General features: G+C 50.6%; 8 protein-coding genes across 8 annotated transcripts; 5 read left to right on the forward strand and 3 right to left on the reverse strand.

Annotated features, from left to right (window-relative positions):
• Window positions 1-131: 131 nt before the first annotated feature.
• Window positions 132-2,628, forward strand: PV10_04256 (uncharacterized protein). The gene has a single exon (XM_016368797.1). The coding sequence runs from the start codon at window positions 350-352 to the stop codon at window positions 2,297-2,299; it is 1,950 nt and encodes a 649-aa protein (XP_016224585.1). The 5' UTR covers window positions 132-349; the 3' UTR covers window positions 2,300-2,628.
• PV10_04257 (uncharacterized protein) lies at window positions 2,427-4,635 on the reverse strand (the record flags this gene model as incomplete). Its single annotated transcript, XM_016368798.1, has 6 exons — window positions 2,427-2,751; window positions 2,860-2,937; window positions 3,036-3,116; window positions 3,170-3,956; window positions 4,024-4,392; window positions 4,471-4,635. The coding sequence occupies 6 exons, from the start codon at window positions 4,633-4,635 to the stop codon at window positions 2,594-2,596; spliced, it is 1,638 nt and encodes a 545-aa protein (XP_016224586.1). The 3' UTR covers window positions 2,427-2,593.
• A 1,216-nt stretch (window positions 4,636-5,851) lies between these two features.
• PV10_04258 (uncharacterized protein) lies at window positions 5,852-7,877 on the reverse strand (the record flags this gene model as incomplete). Its single annotated transcript, XM_016368799.1, has 5 exons — window positions 5,852-6,394; window positions 6,455-6,541; window positions 6,589-6,732; window positions 6,780-6,950; window positions 7,005-7,877. 5 exons carry the CDS (start codon window positions 7,875-7,877, stop codon window positions 5,996-5,998), a joined length of 1,674 nt encoding a protein of 557 aa, XP_016224587.1. The 3' UTR covers window positions 5,852-5,995.
• A 1,577-nt stretch (window positions 7,878-9,454) lies between these two features.
• Window positions 9,455-11,854, forward strand: PV10_04259 (uncharacterized protein; the record flags this gene model as incomplete). Its single annotated transcript, XM_016368800.1, has 4 exons — window positions 9,455-9,867; window positions 10,013-10,429; window positions 10,512-10,777; window positions 10,831-11,854. 4 exons carry the CDS (start codon window positions 9,455-9,457, stop codon window positions 11,697-11,699), a joined length of 1,965 nt encoding a protein of 654 aa, XP_016224588.1. The 3' UTR covers window positions 11,700-11,854.
• PV10_04260 (uncharacterized protein) lies at window positions 11,845-15,063 on the reverse strand. The gene is made up of 2 exons (XM_016368801.1): window positions 14,070-15,063; window positions 11,845-14,022 (listed from the first exon to the last, which is right to left on the reverse strand). Exons 1-2 carry the CDS (start codon window positions 14,522-14,524, stop codon window positions 12,180-12,182), a joined length of 2,298 nt encoding a protein of 765 aa, XP_016224589.1. The 5' UTR covers window positions 14,525-15,063; the 3' UTR covers window positions 11,845-12,179.
• A 2,196-nt stretch (window positions 15,064-17,259) lies between these two features.
• Window positions 17,260-18,969, forward strand: PV10_04261 (uncharacterized protein; the record flags this gene model as incomplete). Its single annotated transcript, XM_016368802.1, has 1 exon — window positions 17,260-18,969. The coding sequence occupies one exon, from the start codon at window positions 17,260-17,262 to the stop codon at window positions 18,967-18,969; it is 1,710 nt and encodes a 569-aa protein (XP_016224590.1).
• Window positions 18,970-21,424: 2,455 nt separating this feature from the next.
• PV10_04262 (uncharacterized protein) lies at window positions 21,425-24,639 on the forward strand. Its single transcript, XM_016368803.1, has 3 exons — window positions 21,425-22,527; window positions 22,583-23,111; window positions 23,163-24,639. Exons 1-3 carry the CDS (start codon window positions 22,144-22,146, stop codon window positions 24,089-24,091), a joined length of 1,842 nt encoding a protein of 613 aa, XP_016224591.1. The 5' UTR covers window positions 21,425-22,143; the 3' UTR covers window positions 24,092-24,639.
• Window positions 24,640-24,800: 161 nt separating this feature from the next.
• PV10_04263 (histone H2A.Z) lies at window positions 24,801-26,785 on the forward strand. Its single transcript, XM_016368804.1, has 3 exons — window positions 24,801-25,608; window positions 25,837-25,906; window positions 25,969-26,785. The coding sequence occupies exons 1-3, from the start codon at window positions 25,507-25,509 to the stop codon at window positions 26,214-26,216; spliced, it is 420 nt and encodes a 139-aa protein (XP_016224592.1). The 5' UTR covers window positions 24,801-25,506; the 3' UTR covers window positions 26,217-26,785.
• Window positions 26,786-26,867: the final 82 nt, after the last annotated feature.

Below are 26,867 nucleotides of genomic sequence, written 5' to 3' on the forward strand. Positions count from 1 at the left end.
CCGCCTATCGAAGTATCCTGCAGGTCCGAAACACGGCCTCTGTCGCCGAGCCTTGGATACTCTCACTAACAAGTGTAATCGCTGACACCCTCGCTTGCATCACCATCTTCATCTTTCCTCGTCCCTTTGCTTTACCACCTCTTGTACTACTCTCTTTTCATGAATCTTTACATAGCATTGCATCGCTCTATCTGTGTTTGTCTGCACTTTTGTATGATTATCCGTCCTTTAACTCTCCCTCCATAACCTTGAACTCAAGGTTCACTCCACCGCTCCAACGTCAAGTGACTCACTCGCCGTTCCCCACTCCACTCGGCGTCACCCAAACCCCTCCCCTTCTCCCCACAACATGAGACCACCATATCGAGACGATGAAGAGTCCTATATCGCCGACATTCCTGCCTTGACCGACGACGAGTCTGATGCTCGTTCTGAAAGTCGAGATCTACACATCCGCACCGCCTCCGAGGCCTCCGAAACCACTCCAAACCCTCCACTACTCCCCGTCTGGCTGCGCGAATCGGCCGCCTCATTCAAGTTTCGATGGGTTCCTCTGCCTGTCCGTAAAGCCTCAAGAGCAGTTGCCACATGGGTCAAAGGGCCAGTTCCTCCACGAGTTCTGCGCATCGATCCATATTTCCCAAAGATCCAACAAGCTCCTCTCCGCTTGCTGGACCATGTTGCGCCTAGTCGCAAACATCGATTCATTCTTCTGATCGCCCTGTATGCTGCTTGGTTCTTGACTTGGTCTTTGATGGTTAAACACCATTCCACCTCAGGCTACATTAAAGGCTATGGTCGACCTAAGAACCTATGGTGTGGAGCCAGTTTCTGGAATCAAGACAGTGGCTGCGGTCTTAATGGGAACCAATGCCGTCCTTTCTCCTCAGCCCACCTCGCCTTTCGATGTCCTGCCGACTGCATGGCTACCATGCTCTACGAAGAGCGAATCGTCGGCAACCTCTCCCTTCGATACGAAGGCCTTGTTGTCGGAGGACCAAACCCTGAGGAACCAGGCTCTCTACCGGTCTATCGAGCTGATAGCTTCATCTGTCAAGCGGCCATCCACGCTGGAGTCATCACCGATGCGACTGGCGGATGTGGCGTCGCCAGCCTGATCGGATCACACCATAACTTTGAATCCACCAAAGCCCACGGCATCGAAAGCACCTCATTCCCCGCCACGTTCCCTCGCTCCTTCACGTTCCAAACCCTGGGATCATCACAAGCCAAATGTCCCACCGACTCACGATGGCCGACCTTTGCCGTCACCGCAGTTGCACTGGTCATCCTCTCCATCTTCACCATCTCACCCGCTGTCTTCTTCTTCAGCACCTTTGTCATCCTGTTCTTCCACGTCGGGCTAGTTTCCGACCCTCCCAATACCGCCAACTTCAACGAAGCACTAAGCAAACTCTTTGAAAGACTACTCCCTGCAGCATTCGTCTCCTTCATTTTCTATCGCACCAGCGCCGTCCCACTCTTGACTGGCATCACCGCTCAGATCGAAAAGACGGTCCTATACCTTGGATTTGCCTTCATCGGCGCCCTCAACAATTATACATTCGCCCCATTGATACCCATTGGCCGATTAACTCCGCACGACCTAGCTCAACCGGGCGCCAAACTCGCTTTGGGGATCATCATCTCCATCGTCCTCCTTATTATCATCACCCAGATCCATTTCATTCGAGTTTCCGGAAATATGCCGAAATATCTTGCCATTTACGCAACTTTTGGATTAGCATTGATCATCCTATTGGTCTTACCGGGCCTGCGTCTTCGGATTCATCATTATATTCTCGCTATGATATTCATGCCCGGCACGGGGTTCCAGACACGTCCGAGTCTGATATATCAAGGACTGTTGCTGGGATTGTTTGTCAACGGCATCGCGCGATGGGGCTTCGATTCTATCATTCAGACGCCTGCGGCGTTGGGTGAATCCAACGGTAATGGTGGTGGCGGGTCGTGGTGGGGTGCCAAGTCACCCAACGTGACCGCTGTCGTTGGAGCTGATGCTTCGAACATCACTTTTAACTGGGGATCCCTCCCGACCGATACGGGTGTCGATGGTGTCAGCATCCTCATCAATGATGTCGAACGCTGGCGTGGCTATACCGACGAGGAGCTGTACTGGGAACAGGATCATGTCACCCTGGACCGGCGGGAACGAGACTATCCAGGTGAACCCGAGTTCTTTCGCTTTGCCTGGCTCAATGGCAATTCGGCCGGAAAGTATAGCCGGGTCGGCGTTTGGGATGAAAAAGGCGTGTGGCACGATGTTCCAGCGAAATGATCCTCGTCACTGTGCCATTAGCCCCCATACACCATCATTAAATCGAAAACAGAAAGATAAGATGAAGCGTCAAATTAGACATCTTCCGGATAGTCATGGTCGATTTAATTCCATTTTGACATACTCCGTACATACCTGTGGCAATACTGATTAGAGCTTGGGAAAGGCCCGAGCCGCCGTGGACCATGATACCCCAGAATTAAGAAACCTAGACTCATGCACTATACTATATCAGATGACATGCTCGTATACACGAAACAAACACGTGGCATGACTCAGTCCAATCTCCCTGCCCTAAATGATATACTTTCTCCACCAAGAACTCAGCTCGGGGTCTTTCTTCAATGACAAAGTCTCTTTCTCCACATCGATCTTGTGGATCTCCGACAAGTCCACCTCGCTGAGCTTCAGGATCCCTCCACGGAAATAGAACCATGATACGGCCCACAAGACTAAATCATGTGTCAGTCTTGTTGTACAATGCATTTTTGCAACGATTGGACTCAGGGACGTCGATGACGAATAGAAAACCAGCAAAAGTGGGGAGGAGTGGCCCTTACAGATAAAGATGGCAATGTCGATATAGCATGTCAGAAAAGACGACGTGCTCCAATGACCGGGGAAGAAGACGTTGTACCCTGGAGGGGAGCCGCAGGTTAGCAATTTCAGATAGGAGATGATATAGAAACCGCTTTAGCGGCATGTGGGAGCTAATGAGAGGGAGCGGCGTGCATACCGGAGAATATCACGACTAGAGACACTGAGATCAGCGTGAACCAACCAAGATACGGCTGGAAAGGGCTTTTGTAAACCAGTCCTACACAAGTGTCAGTGACTTCTTTAGATTTTTAGGACCACAATCGGACTGACGGTCACGGCTGATGCCCTGCTGTTTCATGGCGTAGTAGAACCTGAGATACGAGACCTGGATGATGACCCAGCCAATCAGACCAGCTACAGTGGTAATGTTGACCATCCAGCCAAAGGCCACGGATGCATTATCGGCCAAGGTCATGTACACCAGGGGCATCAAGGCCAGTGTGGCAGCAACCGCGACCCAGGGTGTGCCGAAACGATTGACCCGAGTGAATATCTTGGGGGCTTGATGTGCCTCCGACAGGCCATATAGGGTTCGACTGCCGAGGAATATACAGGCAGAGCCGCAGCTGAAAGCTGACGTAACCACGACAGCGTTGATGATTGACGGCAGAGCCTTGATCCCCAGACGCTGGAATGCAATGACAAAGGGGCTTTGTTGTGCATCGCCGGTGTTAATGCCTAGGTTGGGGTCATCATAGGGGACGAGCAGACCGACGACGAAGAGACTGATGATGTAAAAGACGGCGACACGCCAAAAGGTCATTTGCAGAGCATTGGGAATGATCTTGCGTGGATTACGGGTTTCAGCGCCCGCGAGTGCTACCACCTGGACGTTGACATATGAGTACGACGCCGACAACAGAGTGCTCCAGAAGGCCAGGAAGCGCCCGGTATTTTTATTGGAATGGACCAGGTATGTGTTGAAAACGCCTGGGCTTTTCCAGTAACGAAAGCCGATCCGGTCATGCTCAGGGTTCCCCCCGAGATCGACGACGATACCGGCAATGATGAGCCCAACGATGAGCAGGATTTTCAGAGTGGCGAAGAAGACCTCGGACTAGTCGTGACATGAGTATCTTGTCATTGCCTGCTTTGCAAGACATGGTTGCGTTGCGCTAACTCACCTCTCCATACCACCGTACGCCGCAGAAATTGAGCACTCCGATGATGACAGCAAAGATGCTGTACCAGACAGCCGGGTTGATATTGGAGTCCCAGAAGTTAATCAATGTAGCACAGGCAACAAGTTCAGCAGGGGCGATGATGGCCATAGTATACCAGAAATTCCAACCCGTAGCAGTGCCCAGGGCAGGCTGTACAAAGGTACCGGCATGTCTGACAAAGCCACCAGTGACAGGGGCGAAGGATGAGAGTTCCCCAGAGCACAAGGCGACTCCGATGGTAATGGCACCCATAAAGATGAAGCCTAGCAATGCTCCTACAGGACCGGCGAGGGCAATAGCCTGGCCAGATGCCAGGAACAGGCCAGTTCCCTGTTGGACGACATGAGTGGTTAGAGCCGAAAACCAACTATAGAAGATCAAAAGCCGAAAGAGATTCCATGTACTTACAATCATTCCCGCAAGGGCAATCATGTTGATGTGGCGTCGACGGAGGTCCCGTTTGATGGTACGCCCAGTACGGCCACCACCCTCACCGGCATCTTCTGAGCTGCCAGTATCCACCACGCCCATGTCCGCCGCCTTGGTGTCTGGATATGTCTCTTTGGAGCTCATTGCTGGATGACGAAATACTGGGTGATCTGCAGAATATGAGGAATCACTGGTTGTTAGGTCATAGAGACATTGTAACGGTGAAAACTGGTAAGAAGATGGTCTGTCAAGATAAAGACCTCGTATGTTTGTAGAGTATAGTACTCACTTGGCGAGCGAATGGCTAGAGCCATGGGTGGCATCCCAGGACCCCTGCCTGGTCTCGTTGTTGACAACGATAGCCATCCATCTCAAAACTGGTGAGTGCAGGAGACCACGCCATGGACCCTTGCAATCAGGGTCTAGGGCATTCCAGAGTCTTGTACTGTACCTTACCGTCGCAAGTACATGCTACTGTACATGCTGGCACGACTCGGGGAAGTTTTGGAGGAATGAGGACGAGAGGATAGGACTGGAGGGTGCAGAATTGTTAGCGTCCGGATGTCGAGCTTGGGTTGGTGTGGTTGGTCTGCATTAGTCGACGTTGACTCACGACGTTGACTCAGTGCCGACTTCCCGATTAGAATCACCGGTGCATTGAAGTGTGGAAGGAGCGATGGATGCATGTCTGACCGGCGTAATATAAGCCATGTCTCTATCGCTTCTCTGTGGAGCGCCTAAGTTTAGGCAGTTTTAGTTGCTTTTAGACTCGCGGATGCCGGGAGGAGCCGCAGTCTAGGCATCCTTGCGCCCGCCGTTGGAGGGGATCCTGGGGGTGGGACTGCCACTATTGCTTGTTAAAAGCTTTCCGGCGCTGCAGAACTTCCAGGGCTTGGGAAAATCGCGTCCGTCATTTCTTCTGCCTGTATAGCGCTTCTTCATTCTTGAACGCCGGTCTGGGCATTTCCTTGCTGGATCTTCGCCCTGTGTCGCAAGAAAGGAGGGCTGGAGAAATCAGCTTCGTCATCGCCACAACCGCCACAGCCATTGTCAACACCAACGTCAACGACTCGGTGTGCGAATTATGGATGTACTGGACTCTTCCGATCGGTTTGAGCTCTACGATCTTCGTGTTGAGGTCATTTGTCCACCAGGCGAGCCAATATACTGTGGGGCAAAGTCTGGGGATCATTTCATCCTCAAGGGAGAAATGATACATCTCCCGCCCGGTCAAGGTTTCAGTCTATACAGTCTAGGTATCTTCGTCTCGCTCATCCCTTCCATGCATAATACCCGCGAGACTGATGCATAATGTAGCCGCTTTGCTGCCGCTGCTCCCTGCAAAGCAACGACAAACTCACCCCAATGACTGGATGTCGACTGATGCCATTGTCGCATGTCCAGATCCCAATTGCCACTCCCGCTTGAAAATCACCCGTTTGCAACCTCGCAGCTTCAGTCACGCCGAAACCACGGCGGTGCAAACACAATAGCCCTCCCGGTGTCATCGATACTCACCACCACAATCTCCCATAACATCAAAGATCTCTTCCCGCCGACTCTTAGCAAGAATGCCATCAATGGCCACATGGTCTTCTTGATCTAAACTCCATCCATAGCTGGCGAGGTTCTGATCACAATGTTCGCTCACCCCCATGCGTGCCCCTATAATCACCGCACCAACATAGGGAAAGTCCAACACCCAACGTGTCGCCACGTTAGCCATTGCCACCCCATGCTTGTCTGCCACCTCTTTCAATACCTGTAGCAACTCTTGAAATAGCTCCCATCCGCCCCATGCCTGAATCATCTCAAAGTACTTTCTCTGGCTCGGTGTCATATCGTCCGCGAAGAGTTTGGGTTCGGGCTTTCCAAGCCATTTCTCCGCCAGGAAGCCGCCACACTAGCCCGCAGTCAGCACAGATCGCTCCGTCAGCATGGTGTATAACCGAGGTGCACGAACCAATGTCCCGTATGTCAACAACTTGATACCATATTTCTCACAAACAGCACCCATTTTGAAAGCAGGGCGAGAATCAATTAGAGAGAACTACACGAGTTAGTTGACGATCTGTCCATATCGCAGACCTTATTCACCTGCACTTGGTTCGTGACGATGTTGACCCCGGCGTCTAGGATTTCTTGCATTCTCTGCGTGTCAAAATTGCATAGTCCCAAGAGCTTGACTCGCGGATCCTTTTGCAGGAACTGGAGGGCTTCAATGTATTGTGGATCGTCATACTGCTCTTCAATTAGGTGACACACTTGATCATTCAAATTGGACTTACAAACTGCCAGTGGAACTGGAGCAGATCAATGGAACTCGATTTCAACCTTTGGCATCGTTCACTGACATTATCCTGAACAACTTTCTCCGTGATGGTCAGAGGGTGAAATACACAGTACTTGGTGGTTCCAAAGAGTAGCTGTTTCTGAGGGTAGGAACTCCGAAATTGACCCTGACAACGGTCAGCACCAGAGGGTCGTCGGGCGCATATTCAAGGTCGGCATACAAACAATATTTCAGCATCACCGTAGTGGTCGGCCATGTCGAAAGCCGTATATCCCTTGTGAACAAAGGTTGAAAACTGTTGGAAAATCTTGGCCCTCGATGCAACTCCCCACGAAGGACTCGAGAGCTGCCACAGTCCTGAAAAAAGCCTCGGGAGGGCGACCCCAGACAGCTCAAAGGTCTCGATGAGGCTTCCATCATAACTGTTGGTGATAGAGGTGGGAGCATCTTCGATGGATGAGTCTTGGGGATGGTATTGCCCTGACACTTCAGCTACTAGGCTGAGGCTTCGATCGAGGAAAAACTCCTGATTATTGCGTGTCCATACATCGTAACAACGGAGGAGAGACTGGTAGAGGGAGCCAATGTCGGCCTGCTCGGCCAAGGTCAGACCTCTTTGACCTGTGGGTTCATTCAACGCTTTTTGGACCGCAGTAATGGCCTGTACAATGTCGCCATCCACCGAAATCAGACGGCTGGCCAACTTCTGACCGCCCGTGCTCGTTGGGTCAATCAACACATATGCAGCCTGATCGACAATGAGTCTAATCTGTTGCAAGCTCTCAAAAACGAGACCACACCCCAAACCTGCGCGAACTAGTTGTTGTGCTTGATCAAAGGATGGGGTTGTATGCCAACCAAGTTCCTCGTTGCAGGCGAAAAATTCTTCCGGGGTTGGAACAGTCGCCTTCTGGAGATATTTCCGAGTATGTGCTTCAAAGGCAGATGTAAATAAGGGATCGGTTGTGAGGACTGAGCGCATGACAGAGCGAAGACCGTCCAAAGGGAGATTTGCAATAATGGTGTCGGTCATTAAATTGACATGGGCTTTGGTGACATGCCCGATGCTGTCTCTGCGCGCCGTTGTCGTCATGGTGCCAAACACCTCTGAAACACCGGACCTATAGAAAGCCAGCCCAAGTATTACCAAGACGCCTCGTCTGTGACTTATTGCATCCTTGCCAGCAATTTCCCTTTCTGGATGATGGATGTGGCCAGCACCTACCGTAGCAAGAAAAGCGTGGGTTAATAGAGAGCAATTGATGGCTATCGGTGTAGACACGAGGGCATGACAATGCAGTGCGTATGCCAGAGGATATCCTTGTCTCTAGAGAGAGCCCATGTTGTATGATTGTGGGCATGGTCGGGCAATTAAGTTGCTCGTCGTAGGGATTTTGGCGGGGGACATGCCGGACATGTACAACACCCGACCGGCGTTCAAACATTGTGACATATCGGCGGCGATCGATCGGATAGACCTTTGACTTGATAAGAGGGACGCGGTACCCTCGAAAGAGGCTCTCTCAGACAGCTGTCGTCAGTCATGATGAAGCGACGTGGACGATGAGAAGGTCTCCATCAACTGCGCCTTCAATTGTCGCGCCTTCCCATGGACAAAGCCATCTTTGAAATACTCGAGGAAGGAGCAACCCCCCATGTCGAAATGGTCTTCATCACGTGACATTCTCACATCCCCACCGCCGATGTTACGCTCTTCTCTTCTCTCTGTTCCTTTGTTTCCTCTTTTGAGGACTGACTACTGACAACGGACAACCAAGCACCATAACCCCACGACCAGGGGTCCCCTTATCCATCCTGGCCACTCAGTGCAGTGTGCAATTGGTCCTAAGATAAGTCCATGACCCTGTATTATCCTATTCAAGCCAAGCTCTTGCCTTGATACCCTGGCACGCCGGGCCTCTGACCACAGGCACTCGTCGAGCTGCACCCTCAACCCTACGCTGCAAAGCCATCTCATTTCGTCCAGCACTACTACCGGATTCATCCCCCCTTCTCTTCCTCTAGCACTACTCGCCAGTGTCGGCTTACCAAAGAATGCTTTCCGCGTCTTGCCCCGCGCCCTTATCGTCTAGGGACTATTCCAGATTCGACCTCGACCTCGACCTCGAAGTCCTATCGATGAGCCCTCCCTGGTCGATGCCAGCCCACCTCGACACCGCTATCATTTTCATGCCGCTCTGCATCGCACAACGTTTTGGTGCAATTCTGTTCCCAAAGTTGACCTCGGCGCCTGAAGCTGTACGATTTTCGTTTTTGAGATGTGGATCGTCGATTTGCGATTTGCTTGGACTCCAATGGTCTCAGATCGAGCCTGACCAGTTTGGTTGTCTTCTCATCGCTGCGCTGAAACACAACTTTTCTGTACAGAATAAAACCCTCCAGAATCGCATCGCCCTTTCCATGAGCCTTTGCCATTTGCCCCTTATTGATTTGATTTCGTCTACTTTCTCCATTATGTTGGTACGTCTCTGAAAAGGCGTGGATCCAATTGCTTATCTGCGCTTTACTGCTTGAAAAATGAGTGAGGCTACAATGTTTGATCTCACTGCGCCAAATGCAAGGTTTGAACCATCTGTCTGCGCTTATAACGCGTGTTGATACTAAACTGTGCTCAGTGCAAATGCGTGCCTCGCTTGCCGAAAAGTCAAAATGAAGTGCCACATCAACATCGACCAAGGCGCTACACAATGCGATCGTTGCATTCGCAAATCTCTCGACTGCGTCTTTCGAAAGCATCGTCGAGGACGTCGCCCGGCTATAAAAGCCTCCTCGCTGTCTGAACAAGACTCAACCCCTACAAATCCCAATGATGGTCAACTCCGCCGCTTCTCCTCAGAAGGGTCCAAACATCAGACTTTCTGGGATCAGTCCGAGACATTTCAGCCACCTGACCTACTCAACAAAGATGCTATGAAAGGCGATTTTTCTTTAGAAAAGGTCTTGAGCACTAATGTAGGAGCCAAGGCTGCGAGAAGACCATCAGCAGACAAAGCAGACAAATCCAGAGACCCACTCAGCTTGGGCATTGTTAACAACCATGTTGCCACGTCTCTGTTCGATGTGTAAGCAAGTATTTCCTTCAAGACCACCGAAATCACAAGTGCTCATAGACTCCTGCCCGGATTCGAGATAAATTGACAGCCCATGAAGAAAGCCCTGAGCACACGATCCTCCTCATGCAAGACGCGTACAGCTAATGGTTTCTAGCTTCATGCGCAAACTCAACAACTACATCTGCCAATTAGACCCCAACTTACATACGTTTACATCGGTTCAGGAAAAGTCGCCATTTCTCCTCACTGCATGTCTTGCAGTGGCCGCCAAGGTTCTCAACCCATCCGTCTATCCTTATCTCAAAGAACATGCAGAAAAATTGAAAATGGAATGCTTTCGGCGCGGAGACAAATCCCCAGAAATTGTCCAAGGCATACTGATTCTTACCTACTGGAAAGAATCTGATGATACAAGAGCATGGCTGTCCGTGGGATACGCTATCCGATTGTGTATGGACCTTGGCTACTACAAGTTTTCCCCCGAAGAGCCCGAGGAGGAATCAGAACTTGCGGTTCGCGAAAGGCGGAATGCCGAACGAACTTGGCTCGTTCTGTTTGTCTATGATCGCAGGTTAGTTATCATTATCATCGCTGATGGCTCAGAATAATGTTTGCAGCTCTTCAATCTGGGCCAGATTGTTGACATTTCTTAGCATCAGTTTACAAACTGGCAAACCTCGAATGATTGATCGAAGCAACTTTCTGGAAACCGCTCCTAACACCTGGTACAAGCATCCACTTGCTCTCCCCAGCGATGTGTTACTCTGTGCCTTCGTAGCTCTCCGTCTCCTGACCTCAGGACTCTTCGAGCTCCTGGAAGGGCAAAGTGATTCTGCAAGGAACATCGATCCCTTGCTTGCAATCCTACAGAGACAAGTGCAAGCCTGGCAAGACCACTGGCTAGAAATCGCAGAAGCAGGTGAGTGCGCCATGTCTTAGTGTTCCGTCTAGCAAGCTGATTCTTTCCTGCAGCAAGGTGTGAACGATGTAACATACTACTCATCCAGTTTTACGGCCTGCACCTTCGATTATTGCTGTGGTCTTTCCTGCTGAAGCCTTCCCTTCCTCAAAGTGCCTCGCTTCCGCCCACCAAAGCCCCGGCGATTTGGGCTAGCCATACGAACGCATTAGAAATGCTAAGACTCGTCTCACAACCGGACAATTCGCCACTTTTATTCTTTGCCCAAGACTCAATTCATGTCATGATTGCTTACGCGACTGTCTTCGTTGTCAAGGTTAGTCGTTATTTGTTCCTCTATCTGCTGAAAACTTTTACCAACCTCGTCATACAGCTTCTGCTCTGCGTGCCGAGGGAGGTTCAGATCGAGCTCGAGGGAATCACCGTGGAAACGATCCGTACTACAGCGCAATCGTTCAATAAACAAGTTGCGCCGGACAAGTCAAGTTGCTGGCTTCAGGCACGATTCCTACAAAAGGTCCTCCGGGAATTTAACGAAGCGGCACAGCTTCGCCTGCGTAATGAGCAAGAGGCCGACATTGCTCGAACCAAACTGAACCAATATCAGAGCCATGACCATCCTGCTGTCGTGCAGCCGGCCCCTCCTCCAGCTCCACCCCCTTCATCGATGCTCATTGACTCTATAGTCAATTCGATAAATTCCACCGACAGCAATACAACCGGAATGGTCGGGGTTGGTCTGCAATCTCGGTCGTACCAGCCGCCGCATGACATGTCCATCTCGGCCACGCCGCTACCAGAAGATGGACAGCCGGAATTTGTCTTCAGTGATGATACTCACTGGGAGACCATGTTTGCCAACGCGGGTTTCAACATTGCCAACGGCACATTTATGCCTGAGGTGTATTCCACGTTTGAGTAGAACATTACGCCTTTTGAGATTATGTTGCTAGGGTACTGAGTGTTGCTCACAACGATCACTACGGCTAGCAACAAAACGCTGAAAAGCAGTACTCCTATGATCGTATACGAGTGGAAAATGAGCACAGCCCAGCTTAGCTCGAAACTTGATGCAATGAAACAATTGATCTTTTAATTTACCAAGACCTAAATAGCGCAAGACTAAAGCCCCCCTTTGCTTTGAATGGTGTCTCATTGTTATGCAAGACCTGAATGAGCGCCTGCTTCACTTATCCAGCCAATTCGTCTCATGATGCTATTATGAAGCGATTGAACGATTTTGTTTTGCTCCTTGTCGTTGTCGCCGAGATCGAGACATGGAAATCTCATGGTTTTCTGATGTCTTCCAGCCTCGAGGCAGGTAACCGCAAGAGCTGCGTTGGCCCAGCTCATCACATGTGCAGGCGGGACACGAGCTGGATTCCAATTGAACACACATTTTTCATGACCGTCTTCTCTTCTTTTGCTCTGAACGATCCATGGTGCCACTCAGCTTCCTCCCTTTACTTTTGTTGTACGGCGTCTCACTAGATGCAGAATTGGGTGTGGTGACTTCGCTGCTAGGCACACTTTCAACTCTCCCTCCTTCTTCCACCTCATCAGGATATTTGACATCTGCAGTACCGTCTGCACCGAAATCGAAGTTGACTCCGGATTTATTTTGCGGGTCATTCACATTGCCAAAAAGCTCGTCATCGTCTTTATAATTCAAAAAATCCAATCCATCAGTGCCTTGGTTCGCATTCGGGAGGCCTGTGCTGCCAAATTCATAATTTCCATTCCCGTCGCTGGGAAAGTCGGTAAAGTACTCGTTGTGAGAGAGAAAGTCGTCAATATCCAGTGGTGGAGGTGGCAGTGATTGTCCGTCGTTGATCCCGGGAATAGACCCCGTCGGGCTCAGCGGTTGGAGGAGGTTGGTCAGATTCTGTACACTCTTGTCCTGTTCGGCTTGCAACTTGGCCAATTGGTCGAGATCGGCATTCGTACTGGCAAGACGACGCTGAAAATTAGTAGGACCTGGGGGTGGTGTGGAATTGATGAGAGCATTGTCAGAGCCAGATGGTTGCCGAGCCGACTGATTTATCATTCGAAGAACATCGGCCCGTTGAGAATTACTCAGGGGTCCTGTACCGCCAGAACTTTCGAGGCTGTTGAGGACGGTGTTGAAATCTTGGACTGGAGTTGAAGGGGATGCGCTCGAATTGCGTGCGTTTGTGTTTTGGATCACCGACATCATGTCACGCTGAGGGAGAGTGGCAGCCTGGACAGAACTGGCCTGCTGAGGGATCGAGTTTGGACTGTTTACGCCAGGATCGAATACTTCTTCGACATTGGGTGATAAGACAGATTGCTGGGCTGGGCGAACATTCTGGCCTGCCAGACGAGCACGCTGAGTATAAGGACTGTTGCTTGGCCGAGGGGAGATGGTACTTGCTCGACCATGCTGAACACCGTCGGTTAACAGCAGTGGTTGTTTCCGGAAAGGTTTCGAAAGCCCACTGTCGGGACTTTCGAGATGGTCAAACGAAAAGTCGCCGACATCAACCACGTTGCCTTGGCTTGTATCAACAGGCATGCCATTGGTAAACATGTTGGCGATGCCTGGTACTGCATCGTGGCCTTGTAGGCTGCGGTTGTAAACCGTGGCTAGAAAGGTCAATATGGCGTTTATCGAGTTCTCATGTCGGGTATGTTGATCCTGAAATGTGGCTGCTTGACCGTAGAGCTGTTCGTGCTCCCGCTTCAATGCCTGCATCATGCGGGAGATCTGCGACTGTTGATGTCTGATGGCCTGCAGCTCTCGTTGTACGCTTGAAAATTGTTCTTGAGTCAGACTCGATTCCATTGACCCTAGAGCCAATTGACCTGGACGCGTGCGGGCGCGGGAGTCGGTGGTGTTTATTACTTCATCTACTGCTTCATCGCCGTCTTCCTCGTTAGCATCGTTGTCTGACTTTCCCTTTCGTTTGCTGGAGCCACTGCTGAGATTCTTCGGCTTTTGGATCAGCCATAATAAGTCTGGGCAACCCCTTCGGAAATATGGATTCGAATATTCGCTGGGACTTTTATTCTTGCGCTCACTTGCGCGCATGGAATTGTCGGAGAGGCCTACTTTTTTATGGAAGCCGTACATGTTGAGTTGGCGGACAAACGAGGCATAATTGTTGTGCTTGAAAAGCTCGGGAATTAGTGTTTTTGCAAAGTCTTCTTCATCAACAACGATGAAGGAGTTTCCATCGTCGGCCCAGCGTATCAAATCAGTATTGCGACCGTCTTCAAGAAAGCTGGGTTTGGTTAGCCGGGAGCCGAGATGTATCAGGGATAGTCATACCTGTTTAACTTTTGAACAAAAGGAGGGATTTGCTTTCGTTTTGCCTGGGCTTCTTTTTTGGCAATTTGTGCTTTCGCTTCTAGTTCGGCGATGCTGTTGGACCAATCCGCATCTGGGCCTTGAGCTCCAGTTTGGTCAAACCAACCGCTGGGTTCGTCACCCGAACGGTTGCGTGGGGCCAACTGTCCCATCGGAAGTCTCGTCAATTGTGTTGAGGATTGTTGGCTGGGTTGAGGGAAGGTAGAGGAATTGGAGGCGTAGCTGTTATCATTAAAGGCAGGTAGCTGGTGAGCACCTTGGCCCCATTGAAGAAACTGTTCATTGGACAAGTTGGCGTCCAGGCCAGAATTGTAAGGGGGTATCGGATTTGTGTTCTGTGGAGGGACTTGCTGAGGGTAGTTTGTAGGGGAGGTGCCCGGCGCAGGCCTCTTTCTGGAGAGGCCTTGAGAGGTCATGTCGGAGATAACAAACCAGGATTTATCGGAGGATGAGGTCGGAGTGCGGAAAGTCTGAAGGAGTTGTTTGCTTTACGGCAAAGCCAGGAAGGAAGCGATGTAGAGTGATAATGGGAGTGCCGGTAGATGTTGGCGCGTTTTGGCGCAGCCAGACGAAAGACCCTAATGAGAGGGACTAGTGGGGTCAAGCCAATTGCTCTAGACCGCCCAGGGCATGGAAAACTTGGGATAGGATGGCTCGATGAGAGGAGTCGAAATGAGTGGGAGTAATAGCATCGATATGCAGAGTTGGCAATTCAACAGGTTTGCGTTGTTGAGGCACAATCAGTGCGGAGGGTAACTGCGGCAGGAGCGGACAAATCTCTGTTGGGTCAGGACAAGCGCGATGACGACGGCCTTACCACTGGCAACCGCGTTAAAGAGAGGGCAGCAGGTTGCTGAGTCTACACTGCAATTGCAGATGCGCAAGCAGGAGGAGACGTTGGTGGTGAGGATGATATGATGGTGAAGTGGAGAAATCGAGACGTTCAAGACGATTGAGTCTTTGCTCCATGCCCAGTGCCAAAGCCCGTGCGATTGAAGTCATTCTACCATAAGGCTATGACATCGACGAACGATTGGCTGTAGCGGAAGAGTTTAGCGTCTTCAGACTGTAAACTTGGCCGTATGAAGTGGTCACGTGGTATGATGCACGTGAAGACTCTGTTGATCTGCAATATGGCAAGAGCATTCCTTGCACTTGATAAAGACGATGTGTTAGACTCTCTGACCGAGCTGCATTTCTCATGGTCACCACCAGATCATGCCACATGTATTCAGATCCCGACTACTAGTGCCATATGGCCGTCAATCAATAATAGATTCTATCAATTGCGCAAGTCCCTCCATGCACCACGCTCCATGACGCTGAGACCCTGCATGCTCCAACGTTGTTCTTGGCAGTCATTGGCAATCATTATTGGCAGTCACACAAAGTCGTAGCCTGGGTGCCTGATCATTTGTTAGTCAGCAGTATCACCTCAAAAGGGCAATGGCCAAAAGAACAAGAATCCAAAGATCTTTACGATCGGCGATACCACCACTCGGTATGTATTCAAGACTCGATCCAAGGGTGCCAAGGTAAGTTTCCTGGAAGGGTTATCGACACCGTCGTATACTGAATCTGACAGGCGGAGCAGTCCACAGCATCAAGGTTGAGTGGTCTCGCTATCACTCTCTCTATGTTGGATCCAAGGATCACTGACTGCGCAGAACCGCCTCCAACCCCACCACACACCTTCAATTCCTCCCTCAACTCGCTTCTTTTCTTCCTCTAGGCGGCATATCGTTCACAGTTGCCTGTCCTGGCCTTCTACTAGTCAAAGAGTGATCCCTTCCCTTTACGACTCGAATGACCCACCACTATCTGCGATGTCAAGCCTCTCACTTGCTAGGACGATCTATGGTCGACGTACCCATGTTCTGAACAACCTTTTGCCGCCACTCCGCACATGTTTGCGATACTTCCCGCAATATAAAGTATGGGCTGATTAGGAAATAGGTGTCCACTAAGTTCTACCTTAACAGCACCTAGATCTCAAAGTATCACGCGGACGAATGCGACATTGACACAGCGAGAAGCTAGGGCATGCATCCTCGTATATTATCGCATTCCCGGGTCAACTTTATACCCACCAAATCGACCGCAAAACCCCGCTAAGTATATTCTGACGAGTTCTTCACCAGCAAAGTGGCGATGCAACACTCAACTTGTTCCCGGGTAGACTGCATGCGGCCCACAGGGAATATTCTGAGTATCGACCTAGGTACTCTTTCCTTCCCGTGCTTCCTCATCGATCCGAACTAAAGGTCACTACCGGACCCAATCCTAGTCCCTGAGCTCTTCTCTTGATCGACCCTTCTCGGCATTTGGCCAAAATTCCCCCATATGTCTCGTAAATCCTACGTCTAGGAAAAAGTCACTTGCTTACTGGAAATCTTATACCTTTCTCCAATCAGGACATGAGCGCTCTCGTAGTCTGTCGATCACTGACCTTGACACCAATGCCACGCGACTACGTACAACCCTGTACTTACTGCATATTTGCCAAAGGTTCGACCCCTGCAAATCGCCGGCATTCCCTTCCACCCTCTCGGTGTTCAATCCCAGTTACGGCATACCGGATTCGAAGCCCAGCAGACCGTTGGTCCCCAAAAAAGGTCCAGACCCCGATCAAGACTATATGCGAACTGGGGCAGAGGCGCTGATTCATCTGTTACGTGAATATCTGGACCTGGTTTGATCATCTTTGTGCCCACTGACTGTATATTCTACCTGCCGCAGCCGCCCTATGATACGATACATGCTGCCGTCAGCCGCCACCACATCACCACCTCATCCGTCTCGGTGGGCCCCCGATCTAATCGATCCCATATTTGGACTATAAACCTTGCCGGTTACCTATATGTAATCTACTAAACTGCCATTCCTAGCTATGACTTTCTCTTGGCTTCATCCCTCTCATCCCTTTGTCCTTGCTCATATGCACACGCTTTCTCCACTTCGTCGGCTGTCTATTTGACTCCACTGATCGCAACAGGCCTTTTACATTCATCTGCAACCTGGTATTTATGGGCTCTTCTGCTCTGCATCCAAGGTCAGCTCACTGTGATTGAGGGTTCATGTTGTTCCCGTGGACAGAAATGCCCAAGCCGAGGCGAACAAAATCACTCCATCTGTAAGACTGGCTGGGATCATGGCACCTCAGGAAACGCCCTTGAAAATCAGGTTCGTCACGGAAGGGCCACAGAAACAGAGCCTTCGCGAGAAAGAACTTGATGTATCGGAACGAAAGGCACATTCCGCTCGCATTGCCCACGAACGTGCGAGAGCGAAACGCGATCGTGAGGCGGCTTCCAAGAAAGCACTCAATGCTGATTCAGAGCCATCGACTTCAACCGCACAACCTGCCCCGAAACGGAAAGGCATTAAGCACGTGAAACAACGACATGGCACAAGGAATGTCTTTTTCGACAAGCCCGTGGTCAAGAAGGTGTCCGTAGAGCATTCTGTTCGCCCGCCGTCACCCAAGCTCCCGCCGCCCATCAAGGGCGACTCGGATCCATTTGGCGTCCTGGCGATTCCCGTCACCCCGCAGGTCAAACAGGTCCTGCAGTTTATGAAGGATGGCGTCTATCCTGGGCTTTACTTTAACTCCTTCTTCAAGCGCATGTATGGGGATATCAAGGTCAAAGATCTCGAAACCAGCACTTGGCTTCCTGCACAGACTGCATTGGCCGGATGGAAATATGCCTTGGCCAGTCTCCAAGACGAAGGCATTGCCCTCGCCTGCGTCGGAGGATACCTTCACAATATGTCCATGCTCATGCTTGACTCTTCCAAGTCCAAGGCCACCAACCTTGGCCTCAGCATGATGACCAAGAGTTCGGTCCTGTTGAGACGATCTTTGCACAAGTCGATGCAGAAGAACTCTTCCATGGGCACCACCCTCATCAACCATGTTTACTGGCTGTTTCGTGCAGCAATATTTTCCGGGGATGAAGAGTCTATCATTGCTCACGGCCGAATGCTCAACCTATGCCTGATGAAAGGGTTGGTCGAAGGAACGGCCGATATACAAATGCTCATACAATCTGGCGTCGATGATGTTGATATCTGTTCCAGACTGATGCGCCGCCCCTTTATCCATCCTGACGCATATGCAGCGACTTGTGCCGGTCTGTGGGCGCTGGCTGAAGCGAACTTGCCCAAAATGACGATCGAGATCAACATGGAATTGCATAGCAATGTACAATGTCCCGAGGTGCAACAGGCCTTTCTCATCTGTCGTTCTTTGGCCGGCTATGCAGAGCAGCAGATCACTGATGAAGAGTGGGGATCGCCCACGCAGAAGCAGCTCTCATTTGCTTGGTTTGTAACCAAAAGTGACTGGGGGATGAGACAGGCACTGTCTGCCAGTCTGGATCTGAGGGATGACAAGTATTCAAGCCAAGTATGGTCTGAAGGAGTCCGGCTGACCCAGGCTTCTCTTGGGCTTGCGGTCTTGTACTATGGGCGACTTTTGGGTCATGATGCCGTCATCAACGGGGTGGACATTCGTGACATCTCCGCAACCATCATGGCACATCTGCAGGTGATCATGACGCAGGTTCTGGCCAAGTGTAGTGACGAGGAATTGGAGGCATACGTCGACGCGCACACATGGATCCTCTTTGTTGGGGCTTTCATTGAGCAGCGCAACAAGAAGAAGAATTCAGGGCGGAGTCAGGTCAGATGGTTTCAGCACCGGCTCGCAGAACACGCAGTCAGACACAAGAGGGAATCTTGGTTGTTGGAGAAAAGTACTTTTGAATCTTTCCATTACTTCGACTTCATCGAACCGAATGGAGCACAATGGTACGAAGAGGTGATTGCTGAACTGGCACCACCAAAAGCACAGGACTAACAGGGTTTCACTCGGGTGGCACCGCGGAAGCTTCTAACCTAAGGCGTTTGAAGCGGCCAAAACCAGCGCCCAAGGCTTTCCCTTTGTTCACTCCTCTTCCAAGTGGGGCGAATATGAGACTTCAAGATTCAGGATCGGATAGTCGATAGACATGTTAACGCCGTTGGGCCTTTGCACTCGCTCGATTCCCACTTGTGGACCGTGGTCTGCCAGAAATGGTTTCACTGGGGGAATCCCTTGCCAAAGGCAATCAACGGTTGCCACGGAGCTGACCTGGATCTTGCAACCTGGGAATGCCTATGCGAGTCCATCATCGAGTGATGGTCTACCAATTATCAAACTAGCAGTTAGCCGACCTTCTCGTCACAAACCGACGAACCGGTCTCAGTCAAGGAGTTCGTCTCGTTTAACGAGTACCCTTCGCGTGGCGATTTCTTCTTTTGCAACTGGAGACTCGAGAGGCTCAGGTTGGGGTCTGAACCTGGATCCCTTGATACCGCGCTTGGGATTAGTGCAGATCGTTTTGGGTCGATCACTTCCCATTACGACTATCAGCGAACCATGTCAGGACTCTGCTTCCGCCTCGTGGGTAAGGTCCACGCACGCCACGGAAGGTTTGTGGTAGAGTGAACTGAGACGCTTCTTGAGATGGATCATCTGATACACCAGTAGCAGGAGGAACTACTCGTGTTGCATTCGACACTCGGGATGAATTATGGTGTCTTGTGATGACATCCATTATTTGTGGTGGCGGCCAGTCATGGAGCCAAAAGTCTAGACTGCATTGTGATTTGTCTAGGACTGAAGACCAAGATGGGCTGCGGATGTGTGGATCAGGCTTGGTTTGACGAAAATCGACAACTATGGGTAGAAGCGTGAAGCGTAGCGGAGAGGAACCAGAGCTCACGCGGCTTATTAGTCCACACTCAAGGACCGCTTACCTGTGATCAAAATATTGTTGGAAATGCCTGAACGGTGCAAAGGGGTTGAAGATCGAACCCTGGGGGGGCATAGTGCAAGGCTGAGTTGGGGTGCGAAGGACCATGCGTGGTGGAACCAGGAATGGGACCGCCATGGATGATGGGTGACAGCCTACAGGTCCAACGTCTCGAAACCGAGATTCCATGGACAAGGGATTGTGCAAGATGTCCACGATAGGCCCGCGTCCAAGGGGGTCAGACAAGGTGCTAAAGAACAAGTTTGATTGCCTCGAGTTTGTGACCTGTGGAAGCGGAGAGATGCGAGGGCCCCTCGGCCCTTTGGGGGCAAGGGGGCAGGGCACATGAGGGTGGATTTCTTGTGCCTAAGACAAACCAAGGGACCAGCCGTAGAATAAAATTCTCCGGTTGGTGTGCCTTGGCTGGTGATCAAGAAACAACGGGTGTTTTTTCTTTGTACAAGACAGGTACGATCCCTAGGTGGCATGAAGCTTTAATTTTGAGCAAACAATCACTACTCCATGGAGGACGGGACCAGGAGGCTGCTAGACATCGTATCGAATTGTAAGTAAACAAGTTGTCACGACAGAAAGGGTAGGTAAAGATATAATGCAGGATTACCTGAGCCAGCGAGAACATCCACCTAAAAGTTACGCGAGAGGCAAAGATGGGAGTCCTGAGGAGGCGCGCACGGCAGCAACGGGCCGGAAAGCTCTCCACATTCTGTTAACCTTTTGCGTTTCGCAGCGAAGGAGAAAAGGAGACGAAAGCGTTGTCAGATGAACTCTATGAACATTTTAGACTCATGGCAAAAGCAAGGATGCCTATCAAACGTGGAGACCAGGATAGTTCAGGAGGAAATTTACGAGGATGAGAAGTTGCCCCGAAGGCTTTTTGGCCATGGCGCATGAGACCCTGAGTCCATGACGACTCAGATGGTTTTTACTTAGTGTGACAGAGCCTGCTGGAGCTCATGGCCTGGGGCCGAAGAATCTCTAAATTAGGTCCAAAGAACTACGAAGTAAGTAGCACTCGTACAGTCTCTGAATATAATTCACGGGGAGGGAAGATGGAAAGTGAGTGCCCCCCGGCAGTCGCATGGTTCTCAATAATGCTAAGGAAGCTAGGCACGAACGTAATTGGCGCTTGGAAAGCTAAGAGGCTATTAAATTATTAGTTGGTGATGGCCAGAGCAAGACGGTGGTTGATCATCACTTGAACCAGTCACTCAAGGCTCTCGTAGTGGGCCCGTGGACCATCCACTTCTTCCCACAAGGGCACCCACCAGGGAACCCTCAGCGCCCACTCTCCCTGGCTGGTTTCCCACTGGACCACTGGCCTCCCACCCCTCCCTATTATTGACTGTGCCCCTAATTTCTCTGGCTGTGGTTAGACGCAACTTGATGTGGGAGCCTTGGAGGTGGGTGGTGCTCTCAGGCTCTGGTGGGTGTTTATGCCAAATAAATTGTGCTGGCCGGACAGGACACACATTGGAGTCTACCCGCCACAACCCAAACCTGGAGTCTTGTCTCGTTCCCCTTGTGCCCTTCAAACTTCTGCGTCCTCGTTCGTTCCTCGTTTCTAGCTCTCATCCACCAACGGAACAAAAAATCACCTCGAGTCGTACCCTCTTCTCTCTCACCTTGTCTATCCTTGATTCCATCGCCCTCCACCTTCCACACACCTGCTTCGAATTTTACACTGGCTCGCCGCCTCGTCGATCCTTAATATGCCTATTTCGCCGAGTTAGACAATTTATTTCGTCAACTTTGGACAAGTCACGATTGTTCGCTCTTGCTCCTGCCTCTGCTTTTGCATCTGCATCACCCACCTGCACCTGCACCCACACCCGCAACTCAAGAGCCACGTAACACATTTTTCCAACATCTCAGAATCATCAGATCACCAATCCGACATTTCCATCGTACTTACTTGGTCACCTTCTGACTCTCCGCATCGAGGATTCCACCACAAACAGGTGTTGGTTCATTCTTAGACTCGACGTCTTTCGTCATCACGCACCAGTGTTTCGTATGCGATCGATCATCCTTGATTTTCTCGAATCAACTATTTGACGAACCGCCCTGTTTACGCGGTCATCAATATATCTCGCAGTCTATCAGATAGCCTGAAGACACGCTACTCACGCTGACCTCACCGGGAGCCAATTTTCCCTCCACGCGTGTCCGAGCCACCCTTTATCGCCACAAACCCAAAGCTCTATCACCTCGACGCGATGGCGACATTCTCAAATCCTTCCGAAGCCTTCTATGAGGATGGCCCGGGCAGTTCGCCAAGAGCCTTTCGCAACCCACAAATCAATCGCCAGGGTATAAGAAACGATGGCTATGGAAACGTGCATACCCCTATGTTCGGCAATGATGCTGCCATCCCCACAATGCGCTTTGATAATATGAGAGATGGTTTTGGAGGCCCAATGAACAATTCAGGTCTCGGCAACGTTCACTTTCCATACGACCCCAATACCGCTCAAACCTGGAGCTCTGGTGGCGGGTCTTTGCAGTCATTTGGGAATGGCCAGCCTGGGATTCACCAGAATCAGAACTTCAATCCTTCACGAAGCGTGAAACCCAGTCGCGGCCGCGCCGGCATCTCAAATGTAAGTCTAGCCAACATTTATTTTCAGTGTCGCATTCTGACAGTTGTTTTCTTAGCTGTGGTATGACCAACCCGGGCAAATGCAACAACCTCCCCCTCAACACCCTTCAATGATGGGCCCAAGACCTGGACCTCACGGCCGAAACGACATGCATGACGACGATGATGAACTCATCCCAACCGCGATAGTTATCAAAAACATCCCATTTGCTGTTAAGAAGGAGCAACTCGTGCAGCTGATGGTTGATATGAACCTACCACTCCCTTATGCATTCAATTATCACTTTGATAATGGTGTCTTTCGAGGACTTGCCTTTGCCAATTTCACTTCACCCCAAGAAACCGAACAAGTCATCCAGGCCTTGAATCACATGGATTTGAGTGGACGGAAGTTGAGAGTTGAATATAAGAAGATGCTTCCTCTGGCTGAGCGCGAACGCATTGAACGAGAGAAGCGTGAACGCCGTGGACAACTTGAGGAACAACATCGTCCTGTTCCTGGGTCTCAATTGCACAACCAAGTCTCTATGTCTTCCATGTCAAGGAACACCCCATCGCCTCTGTCTCACCGTGGTGGAAAACCTGGTAAGTCTACCCTAAGATTCTTTCCTTTCTGGAACCCACTGACTTGAATAGACGTTGATATGAATGATGCAAAAACTTTGGAATTCTATACCGACATGACCTTGTTCAGAAGAGATCCCACCCGCGAGGTCTTGATCTTCCCACCTACCCTGGAACCTCATCATCGACGCGTGGTTCACACCCTTGCACATCATATGGGTTTAATGCACACCTCACGTGGAAGTGGTGACCAGCGCCAAGTTCATATTCATCGCCCTGCGCCTGGCACTACTAATGTCAGCCCACCAACCCTCGCAGGAGCATTTGGCCCTTCCAATGAAAATCTCCGCCAGAGCTTGGCAAGATCATCCACGGCTGACTTCAGCGAAGGCGGCCGACAATACGAGTCGCCTGCCTTCAACACTCTGCGCGGTCAATCCTCGGTCGGACTGCTCGATGTAGTGGACACCAACGCCTTTGGTAGAGCCGCCGATAACAACCTTCGCAATGCCAAGTCATTTGCAGACCTTCGATCATGGAGTCCATCCCCTGTCCCGTCGTCGGCTAGTTTCCCAGCTGCATTGCAAACCAACGGGGCAAGACTCCAGGCTCTGAATGACACTGCAGGCTCCACCACCCCTACATTGACTCCCACAGGCGGTTCCAGCGCACCAGGCACGAATCGCGATGAACCATTTCTCATTTCGGGATTTTCCAATCTTTCCATGGGCACTACTGGGCCCAGCCAGACCAGTCCTCGGCGCCAACGAAGCTTCTTTGGCAACGGAGCCGATTGGAATGAATCACAGACGTACCAAACCGCGACCGCGCCAATTGGCAGCAAGCGAACAGTCAGTGTCGGACCTGAGACCAGCAACTCAAACAGCAATCCAGTCCGTCAGTCTCGTGGCCCAAGTGTGAACAATGCCATTGGGTTTCGACGACAAAACGGACGTGGTAGTGACGAACTCAGAACGACCACATCAGCAATTGCCGAATGAAACACGAAACCATATACCCCTTCTTTGATGACGCTCATGCAGAGCAATGACGATTCAACGATCCACGAACGAGATGAACCGATCCTCTTCCAACCAGGAGAAAGAAACAAAAGTTAGACGCATAGGGCAGCCGCATGACTGCATGATTGGACTACAGAAAAAGATTGTTGTAACGAATGACAGGGTTTCATGGTGTGGCATACAGCATATTACTTTTTCTCTGCAATTCAGTTTTGAGTTGATGACCATGTCTCGTTGGCTGGCACCGAGGCTGAGGTTTGTACACTTTTGACATGAGTTGTGCTGAGGCGGCGTATCCAAGGGCGATGTCATGTCAGAGTTTTGAGATGAAGGATGTGCTTTGTTTTGCAAGGTTGGGGGATTGTCCTGGTCCGAGCACGTACGGCTTGTTGACTAGGACCGTGACTCTCTATCTCTCGCTATTTGGAGAAATGAGCTCGATGTAACAAGAACACTCGTTTTAATGGCTAGTTGGCAGTGATCTGGTGAGGGAGCTGCATTTAATAAGAAGTTATTGTTTGTTTTAATTCATTACCTGGTAGAGGTTGTTTCTCGGGGTTAGAAATGTCATGCCGCCTGGGATACATGACGAGCATTGAGGACCATTGAGAGATGGACTTTTTTGAAACGAAAGATTATGTAATGCCGTGCCAAGGAGACGAGGCATTTCGACGACCTGCTTCTTTCTTGATGTCTCCTTTAATCCAGTATCAACAACCAAGACAGCGTGGTGGCTGTTCTTTGATGAAGTATTGATCAAGGCCCAATTACGCGTGTAGGCTGACTCGTGCAATGAGCCTGCAGAGTCCAAGGCTTCAACAGCCATGTCTGCTGCAGCCTGAGACCAACCCCCCTCGACGATAACATCCCATCTAACAGTCAAAGGTACTGAACGGTCGTCAACAGCTGAGCATACCAATGCCAGACTGACTACTCATGGTAAGCAAAAGGCAGTTATTGACATGACTACAGGAAGACTTTTCTACTGATTTCAGCATTGGTTGTACCACTCTTCACGAGTCATCATGACCCGTTGAGACTCTGTGGTCACGGCCCACGCCCACACACGGGGCAGGCTGCAGTGGTTGCGCCCCTCCTTCGTTGGTTGACGCCAAGAAACTCACGGGCCACTACAACCCAAATAGGACTAGCTCGCCGTCACTCTGTTATTCCTACTTTTACACGAACCACCGACCACCCGACCATCTGCGCATTTTGCGCTTCTCTTCCCTGCCACCCACCTTGGTCAATCTTGGATCCATAACCATCACTACCCGACGCGTTGGTACTCGATCATTCTCATCACTTTCATCCAATTCTTTCCCACCACAACATCGTCGCGCCGTCCATTCATCCTTCTTGAATCCATCAAATCGTCATCCTTGTCATACGCCATGGCTGGAGGTAAAGGCAAAAGCATTGGTGGCAAAGCCACAGGCGCGAAGGACTCGTCCGTCAAGTCTCAGAAATCTCACAGCGCAAAAGCTGGTCTACAGGTACGATTGCCACCCATTTGCACCACCGCATCCATCTTCTGCTTCCCTGGTGTATCCCAGGCCAAAGTTGCAGGCGACGCGACAGCTCGATCAATCACTTTGGAGCTTGTTTGCATCGTCTGTCACCATTACCTGTCATCCTAGATTTTGGCCTTGTTTGAGGCTTGGAGCTTGCCATTTTCGCCCCTTTTGATGATGAGAACCTCAAATTAATCGAATCTCTTCTAGTTCCCCTGCGGTCGAGTCAAGCGTTTCCTCAAGAACAACACCCAGAACAAGATGCGTGTGGGCGCAAAAGGTATGACTCCTCGAAGCCTCGCCCTCATAAGACTCTGATCGCTGACTCATATTCCTCTCTAGCTGCCGTTTACGTGACCGCCGTGCTGGAGTATCTCACCGCCGAAGTGCTCGAACTCGCTGGCAACGCAGCCAAGGATCTCAAGGTCAAGCGCATCACTCCTCGACATCTACAATTGGCCATCCGTGGCGACGAAGAGTTGGACACTCTGATCCGTGCCACCATTGCCTTCGGTGGTGTGCTACCTCACATCAACCGAGCCTTATTGCTTAAGGTTGAACAGAAGAAGAAGAGCAAGGTTGAGAGCTGAACATGCTAAAACAAAAATATGGTTGCCTTTTGAGAAAGACCAGTGCTACCCAACGCAAACCATCAGGTCCTAATCTGAAGCGGTGGGGGGATTCGTTTCAATCATTTGTTCCTTCTTTCCCCTTCCCGCCCTTTTTGTTTTGCCTGGTGAACGGTCCTTTGGAAATCCTGGCGTCAAATTCGGAGGGCATCAATTCCTGTGTATGCGTGTAGGTGTGTGGTAGATATCAAGGGTGGTTGGTGGCGTTTGATCCGGGCAGGGCAAATTGGGTTGGATGAATGCGAGGGGGGTTCGGGGGTTAATTTCCAAGCTATCGAATCGAATCGAATCAAGAACAAAGACGAATGTACGATGGATTGATGGGTTGGAATGGTATGGATGGGCAGATCAATTACTTTTTTGCTATTGGACAATCCGAACAGTCAAATCAAACCCCCCATGCATGGATTTTTCCACGCGCGTGCGTCTCGTGTCGTGCGTACTTGATGTTGTATGTTGTATGCCCCATCTTGTTCCAGTATAACCATCAGTCAACACTATCTACCTATCTGCATTGCGGTGGATGTCTGCCTTATCCTGTTCATTCTTTGGCTGCCTCGTCTTTGACTGTTTCCGTATCAGTTGTATAACCATTGGTTCGTGCAAAGGACC

The sequence above is a fragment of the Exophiala mesophila genome (assembly GCF_000836275.1).
Source record: "Exophiala mesophila strain CBS 40295 unplaced genomic scaffold supercont1.3, whole genome shotgun sequence".
In the NCBI taxonomy this organism is placed as follows: domain Eukaryota; kingdom Fungi; phylum Ascomycota; class Eurotiomycetes; order Chaetothyriales; family Herpotrichiellaceae; genus Exophiala; species Exophiala mesophila.

Coding starts and splice junctions, on each gene's coding strand:
- PV10_04256 (XM_016368797.1), top strand. CDS start 350: ATGAGACCACCATATCGAGACGATGAAGAGTCCTATATCGCCGACATT.
- PV10_04260 (XM_016368801.1), bottom strand. CDS start 14,524: ATGACCTCTCAAGGCCTCTCCAGAAAGAGGCCTGCGCCGGGCACCTCC. Junction 14,023..14,069: donor TTTGTTCAAAAGTTAAACAG/GTATGACTATCC, acceptor AACCAAACCCAG/CTTTCTTGAAGACGGTCGCA.
- PV10_04262 (XM_016368803.1), top strand. CDS start 22,144: ATGGCGACATTCTCAAATCCTTCCGAAGCCTTCTATGAGGATGGCCCG. Junction 22,528..22,582: donor GCCGCGCCGGCATCTCAAAT/GTAAGTCTAGCC, acceptor TTGTTTTCTTAG/CTGTGGTATGACCAACCCGG. Junction 23,112..23,162: donor TCACCGTGGTGGAAAACCTG/GTAAGTCTACCC, acceptor TGACTTGAATAG/ACGTTGATATGAATGATGCA.
- PV10_04263 (XM_016368804.1), top strand. CDS start 25,507: ATGGCTGGAGGTAAAGGCAAAAGCATTGGTGGCAAAGCCACAGGCGCG. Junction 25,609..25,836: donor GCGCAAAAGCTGGTCTACAG/GTACGATTGCCA, acceptor AATCTCTTCTAG/TTCCCCTGCGGTCGAGTCAA. Junction 25,907..25,968: donor GATGCGTGTGGGCGCAAAAG/GTATGACTCCTC, acceptor ATTCCTCTCTAG/CTGCCGTTTACGTGACCGCC.